The following is a 7,040-nucleotide window of genomic DNA, read 5'->3' as shown; positions in this document are numbered from 1 at the left end:
TCCCCTCCTCACTCCTCCCCACTCCCCCTCACTCTCCTCCCGTGCCCCCTGCAGGCAGGAGACCATTGAGCAGCTCCTGAGCAACATGTTTGAGGGGGAGCAGAGCCAGTCTGTCATCGTCCACGGGATCCAGGTGCTGCTGACGCTGCTGGAGCCCAGGAGGCCCAGGTGAGGTCACCCCCCACCTGCCCAGCTGCCACGCAGGTCCCCACTCCCCGGCCCTAAGTCTTGGTGGCCCTCTTGTGAAATTGTTGCCCAGCATGTGTACTGTGTCCCTGTCCTGTGGTGACCCCACCCATGGCAGCTGCTGCTGTTCTATTCACGGGGGATCATCCTAGTCTCGGGGCTTTGACTTAAAAATGAAGCAGCTGGCTGGGCCCATCCCCACTGCTGCTAGGTGGTGGCATTGGGGTTGAGTGGGTGCCTCTGCCTGCACTCACTGCACTTCCACCTCACCAGCAGTAGAGGCTTCTTACGAGACCATCACCCCAGTAGCTCCCCTGCTCCCCGCACCCCCTGCTCTCTGCCCTGCCAGCAGGCCGTGCACCCATGTGGTTCCAGACTGGAGGGCTGTGGGCATGCAGGGTGAGCCCCCGGTGCCCTGTCACTCCTGTCCTCTGCTGCAGGTCCGAGTCCACGACCATGAACAACTTCTTCTGCAGCGTAGATGGGCAGTTGGAGCTGCTGGCCCAGGGAGCCCTGGAGAGCCCCACGTCCAGTGTCGGTGCCCTGCACGCCCTGCGGCCACGGCTCACCCACTTCCACCAGCTACTGCTCGAGCCGCCCAAGGTGGGCTGGGTGCTGGGAGGAGTGGCAGGGAGGGCTCCTGACACCCAGGGTCTGCAACTGAGGTTCTCACCCCGCTGCAGCTGGAGGCGTTGCAGACAACGTGGGGGAGCCTGGCCCCTCCGCTGGGGAGCACACGGCTGCACGTGGTCAAGCTCCTGGCCAGCGCTCTGAGCGCCAACGACGCGGGCCTGACGCAGGAGCTGTTGGCGCTGGACGTGCCCAACACCATGCTGGTACGGAGGCCTGGGATGCGGCCCGCCCCGGGCCAGCCCCCACTCTGTGTGGGGGCCCTGCAGCTGCTGCTTTGTCCCCTCAGGACCTCTTTTTCTACTACGTCTTCAACAACTTCCTACACGCCCAGGTGGAGATGTGTGTGAGCGCCATGCTGAGTGCGGGGCCCCCTTCTGACAGCGGCTCCGAGGCCCCTGTCCCCAACCCTGTCATCAAACATGTGAGCGGGGCTGTGGCACAGAGTGTGGGAGGTGGGGTGTTGGCAGGGCCTCCCCGCCACCACAGGGTCCTCCAGACCCTGCTGAGGCACCCCATTGGGATGCTGCCCTGCCCTGCCCTTCAGCAGCCAGCCTGGGCTGCACGTGGGGGACATGCATCCCCTAGGCGCTCCTGTTTAGTTGATGGAGTGTAGGGCCCTGCTGTTCAGTCTCTAGCTTGGGTCACGTGTGGGGGACATGCATCCTCTAGGCGCTCCTGTTTAGTTGATGGAGTATAGGGCCCTGTCGTTCAGTCTCCAGCTTGGAGACATGCGTCCCCTTGGCATGTCTGTTTAGTTGGTGATGATGGACGTAGGGTGTGGTGTAGGGAGTAATAAGCAGGGGTGGTGAAAGCTTTGAAGGAGGAGGGTTCGAGGGCCAGGTGGGCAGACCTCCCTGCAGGTGCCTGAGGTTGTGTGTGTGCACGTGTGCTTGCACTAGCATGTGAATGTGTGAAGAGCCGAGCAATCTTGTGTGCTCATGTGAGTGCATGAACACATACATGTGTATGACGGTGAGTGAGTGTTGGCATGTTTACACGTGTGGACACAGGCAAGGGATGTGTGTACACACGTGTTCACATGAGCGAACACATAGGTACGAGTGAGCAACTCGGTATGTGTTTACACATATGTGAGCATGTGTTTGGGAGGGGCTGAGAGATATGTGCGTATGCACGTATGTGTGAGACTAAGCTCACACGTGTGCATGAGGGTGAGTGACTTAGCATGTTTTTACATGTGCGAGCATGTCTGGAAGGCACTGAGGCCATATGTGCGCATGTGTGTGTTCACATGAGTGCACCAACACATGTATGAGGATGAAAGAGTGACTGTTGGTATGTACGTACATGTGAGCAGGCCCGTGGGAGAGGTCATACACATTTGCACTTTGAGCATGTAAATGTGCGGTTGAGTGTGTGTGTTTGTGTATGAGTTTGTGTTACGGGCGTGTTACAGGGTCACTCCAAAGAAAGGCGTGCTTACCTGCGCACCTGCCCCCGTGGCCTGCACTCCCTCTGGGGGCACGCTCGGGTTTGCTCCCCAGATACCGCCAGGCCACATCCCCTCCCTGACCCGCCACCTCCCCTCTCCCGTAGCTGCTGCAGCAGTGCCGCCTGGTGGCACGGATCCTGTCGTCCTGGGAAGAGAACGACCGCGTACAGTGAGTGCCGTTCCTGCCGGCTGCATGTGTGCACATGTGTGTGCGTGTGGTAGGGGCACAGAGTGGCAACGCAGGGGTGTGTGTGTATGTACGATGTGGGGGCAGGTAGAGGTGTATCTGTGAACACGATGGGGGCAGGTGGGGGGGTGTGTCTGTGTGTTTATGATGGGGGACGGAGGGGGCAGGTGGGGATGTATCTGCGTGTGTGTCTGTGTGTGTGTGATGGGAAGAGACAAGCTAGGTGGAAATGTGTTTGTGTGTATGATGAGGGGGACAAAGAGGGCAGGTGGGGATATGTGTGTGTGTGTGTAGGATGGGGGGACAGACGGGGCAGGTGTGTGTGTGTGTTTTGTGTGATGGGATGGAGGAGCCAGGTGTGTGTGTATGTGTGTGTGTAGGATGGGGGGATGGGGCAGGTGTGTGTGTGTTTTGTGTGATGGGATGGAGGAGCCAGGTGTGTGTGTGTGTATTTGACGGGATGGAGGAACCGGGTGGGCCGTGAGTGCATGGTGTTGAGCTGGAGGACGAGGATGCACCTGTGCCCAGCCTGGTCTGTGCCCTGCCCAGGTCCAGGGGAGGCCCCCGGAAGGGCTACATGGGCCACCTGACGCGGGTGGCCAACGCCTTGGTGCAGAATGCGGAGAAGGGGCCCAATGCTGAACAGCTGGGGCAGCTGCTGAAGGGTGAGGCCCAGTGGGCTGTGGCGGGGGCACGGGAACCTCATCTTCCCTCTGGGCTGAGCTTCCTGTGATGAGCCTGCGGGTCCCTTGTGGCCTCCTCGTCTTGCGACCGCGTCCCCCTGACGGCTGTGCTCTGCGCCCCACGCAGAGTTACCCGAGGAGCAGAGGGAGCAGTGGGAGGCCTTTGTGGCGGGGCCACTGGCAGAGACCAACCAGAAGAACACGGTGGATCTGGTGAGTCAGGCCCTGTGCTCGGTGCGCTCCTGGGCCCTGGCCTGGCCAAGTTGTGCTTTGGCTGCCTGGAGTCCGGTGAGGTTGGGCTGGACCTGTCCCCTCTTGCTGATTCTGTCCCTCATCCTGCTGGCCCCCACCCCATGGCTGCCTGTCTTTCCTCGCCTCGTGGCCCTTGTCCTGAGCCCTGACAAGCGCCTGCCGGCCCCTCCCAGGTGAGCACTCGCCCCCTGCACTCCTCCAGTGACGATGAGGACGACCGGCTGAAGGAGCTCAGCTTCCCGGAGGAGGCTGTGCTGCAGCAGGTGAGTCTGGCCCTGGGGTCAGGGGTCGCCGTCTGGCCGTGGCGACGCCTGACCGGGCTGCCTCTGCAGGCCTTCATGGACTTCCAGATGCAGCGCATGACCTCGGCCTTCATCGACCACTTTGGTTTCAACGACGAGGAGTTTGGGGAGCAGGAGGAGAGTGTGAAGTGAGTGTCTCCATGCTCTGCCTTTCCCAGTCCCTGCTTCGGGGAGCCCTGCACTGGGACCCTGCCTTTTTGTTGGTGCTGTGGCCCAGCCACCAGTGTCCTTGTAGAACTCCAGGGGGGCTCCTTTGTCTTTCTGCAGGGCAGACAGTGTCCTGAGGTAGGGGCACAGGCTTGGCGCCTGGCTTTGCTGGGTGAGCCGGGTGCCCTGGTCGTCTCCCAGGAGGTTTGCATTGACTGGTCACTTCCCCCTCACCAGCCCTGTATAGTCTCATGAAGGTGTAACAGAGAGCACCGTGCTGCCCAGTTCCCATCACTGAGCATTTTGATCAAAGGTTCTGTAGAAGAGTCTTGATCAGAAGGGGGAAGATGTGGAACAGAATTTCCAGTTCTCATGGGTTTCAGCCTTTCTGGAGCCATGAAGGCAGGATGAACCTCTGCAACTATTGCCCCAAGATCATCTTTAAACCTGCAACCAGACAACCCCTCAGAGGCTCCTTAGATTCAGACAGCACCTCAGTTTAACTGGGGAGGAGCGTTCCTCTTGGACATCGTGTCCTTTTAAGGATTGTCTGTGTGAGGTCGAGTTGCCAACAGCAACTGGAGAGTTCGGATGGGCCCCTTGGGGTGGGGGGCAATGAGTTTCTATTCACGGAACAGGAACATGTCAGAGAAGGAGAATGAGGAGAAGGGTGGCATCACGTCACTGAGCTGCACACATAGGAACTTGGATTAGCGGCATTTGCTGCGTAGTGTGAACAAAAGCACAAATGAAAAAGTGGCGACCAGCACAGGGCCAGGCTCAGCCTTGGCCCGGGAGCAGGCACCTCTTGCTGTCCATGCTGGCTTCTAGTGAGTTTGAGTTTAAGGGAGGCCGAGCCTGGTGCGGCCAGAAGAGGGTCCTGGCGAGTGGGTGCCCAACGAGCCGACGGGGGTGATCGGTCCCGTGGGCCCTCACCTGGCGTCCATCCCCACGGCGCCTGACCTCACGGTCCCTCGCCTTCCCCCCAGTGCACCCTTTGACAAGACGGCCAACATCACCTTCTCCCTCAATGCTGATGACGAGAATGTGAGTGGGGCCCCTTCCCTTGGGGGTGGCAAGTGGGGGGCCACCAGCAGTGCAACCCACCTGCCCACCTTCTCCCTCAGCCCAACTCCAACCTGCTAGAGATCTGCTACAAGGACCATATCCAGCAGTTTGATGACGAAGAGGAGGCCGGGGATGAGGAGGGCCCGGGCTCTGGGGAGTCAGATGGCGAGGACGGTGCCTGGCGGGGTGGTCAGCTGTCCAGAGGGGCCCGCCTCGGCCAACGCCAGAGCAGCCGGTGAGTCGGCCTGAGTCCTGCCTTGGTGGGCAGAGGCCTATGTGTCAACTGTCTGGGGCCTGGTCATCAGTGGCCTCATTTCCACAAGCTCCTGCACACAGTGTAGCCACACAAGTGTCCCAGTGCCGTGTGGGTGGGGCTCCTTGTAACAGTTGCCCGCCCAAGTGAACAGAACAAGGAAAACGGTGTGTCCGGTGGGGCACTTCGTTGAGTTTCATGAACCCACTTCCAAGGTGTTGGGCTTGCTGTTTCTGTTGCCATGCCGGCTCTGACGTGTTCCTGTGTGCGTTGCAGTAGGGCTGTGCCCCACAGAGTTTCACTTGTTACACCGGCTCTGACGTGGCCCTGTGTGGGCTGCGGTCCACATCCTGGCTCTGACGTGGCCCCGTGTGTATGTTGCAGTAGGGCTGTGCCCCACATGCCAGCTCTGACGTGGCCCTGTGTGGGCATCGAAGTAGGGCTGTGCCCCACAGGGTTTCCAGTGGGTGCTTTTTTAGCAGCGTGTTGCCAGGCCTTTCTCCCCAGATGCCTGTGGGTGGACTCGAATCAACAGCTTGTTCCGTAGCAGCCGATGTGTTGATCTTGTAGGGGCTCACGTGCCGCGTGAGGCTCCAGGTAGACATTTCGCTGTAGGAAGGCACAGGCAGGTGCTGCAGGAGTGGCCTGGCCCTGGGGAGCCCAGAGCCCGTCTCCCTCTGCCCTCCCCTGTGCCCTGCTCTGTTCCCCGCGAGCTGTGCTCTGGGCAAGTTTTCCCAAGAAGGTCATGAGGTGGTTCCAGTAACAGGAGCTTGATCACACCCTCAAAGTGGACATGGACTCCTTGCATTGGGAAGGCTGTGTGTGCTCCTGCTGCGTTCCTCTGTCACTGGTCATGTGCACCCACAGTGCCACAGAGACCTGCCGTGGAGACGCGAATACCAGCCTGGTGACGTGACTGTTGGTCCCTCAGCCTTCCCCTAGCTTTGAATTTGGGGACCAGCATGTTTTAAGTTGGCTTTTTTATCAAAGGGAAGGTGTCCCTAACCCAGCGTGCAGCATGATGGCCCCCCCTCTGCCAGGGCCGGCTGGCACTAGCACCCCTGCCGCTTCCACCTCAGCCTCCTCCCTGCCCCTCCGTGGGTCACACCATAGGTGACTTTGGCCGATACGAACAGGACCACACAGGGTCTGCTGGGTGTCTGGCTTCTGTCAGCTGCCTCCACTTGGGAGGCCCATCTTGTTGGGGTGCGGCCCACTCATTCCCACTGCCACCGTGGGGGTGGTGTGGCCCGCTCGTTTCTGGTGCCGCACAGCCAGCGTGTCCTTGTTGACTCGTCCCTTTGCTCTTGCTGGGCCCTCAGGCAGCTTCCTGGTCTTGGCTGCTGAGTGGGGCTACTATGAGCGTTCGGGGGGGTGTTGGCTGTAGGTCTGTCTGAGTTTCTTTTGGGTCTGCACCGAGGCATACAGGTACATCAGGAACCCTGGTGGCACGTTTACGTGCTTGACCGCTGACAAGGAGGCTGGCAGTTCAGACCCACCCAGAGCTGTGTAGGAGACAGACCTGGTGCTGTGTGTGTGTGGAATGGAAGAATGACAGCCTCAGAGCTGCCGTGAGGCTCTGCACTCTGTCACGTGGGGTGGCTGAGTCGGAGTCTGTTCAGTGGCACACAGCAATACACGCAGGTAAACATAGAGAAAAATGGGAATTGCAGAACTCTTGATTGTGCTCACGAGGAATCGGTACATAGACCAGGAGGCTGTCGTTTAAACAGAACCAGGGGATACTGCATTGTTTAAAATCAGGAAGGGAGTATGTCAGGGTTGTATCCTTTCACCATACTTACTCAATCTACATGCTGAGCAAATAATCCAAAGAATTGGACTATATGAAGAAGAATGTGGCATCAGGATTAGA

At 59.4% G+C, this 7,040-nt stretch overlaps 1 protein-coding gene across 1 annotated transcript in view; it reads left to right on the top strand.

The window, feature by feature from the left end:
• The window catches only part of PPP6R1 (protein phosphatase 6 regulatory subunit 1), a 15,656-nt gene that overhangs the window by 3,945 nt on the left and 4,671 nt on the right, over positions 1–7,040 (top strand). The window contains exons 6-16 of the mRNA XM_007957290.1: positions 55–168; positions 627–789; positions 870–1,022; positions 1,106–1,240; positions 2,377–2,441; positions 3,009–3,124; positions 3,270–3,355; positions 3,568–3,657; positions 3,727–3,824; positions 4,833–4,890; positions 4,971–5,146. Coding sequence (XP_007955481.1) covers positions 55–168; positions 627–789; positions 870–1,022; positions 1,106–1,240; positions 2,377–2,441; positions 3,009–3,124; positions 3,270–3,355; positions 3,568–3,657; positions 3,727–3,824; positions 4,833–4,890; positions 4,971–5,146 — 1,254 coding nt within the window. The remainder of the gene's footprint in view (positions 1–54; positions 169–626; positions 790–869; positions 1,023–1,105; positions 1,241–2,376; positions 2,442–3,008; positions 3,125–3,269; positions 3,356–3,567; positions 3,658–3,726; positions 3,825–4,832; positions 4,891–4,970; positions 5,147–7,040) is intronic.

Source organism: Orycteropus afer, unplaced genomic scaffold (genome assembly GCF_000298275.1).
Source record: "Orycteropus afer afer isolate SDZICR_OR568_19922 unplaced genomic scaffold, OryAfe1.0 scaffold00726, whole genome shotgun sequence".
NCBI classification, from domain to species: Eukaryota; Metazoa; Chordata; class Mammalia; order Tubulidentata; family Orycteropodidae; genus Orycteropus; species Orycteropus afer.
This window is presented reverse-complemented; position numbering and strand designations above follow the sequence as displayed.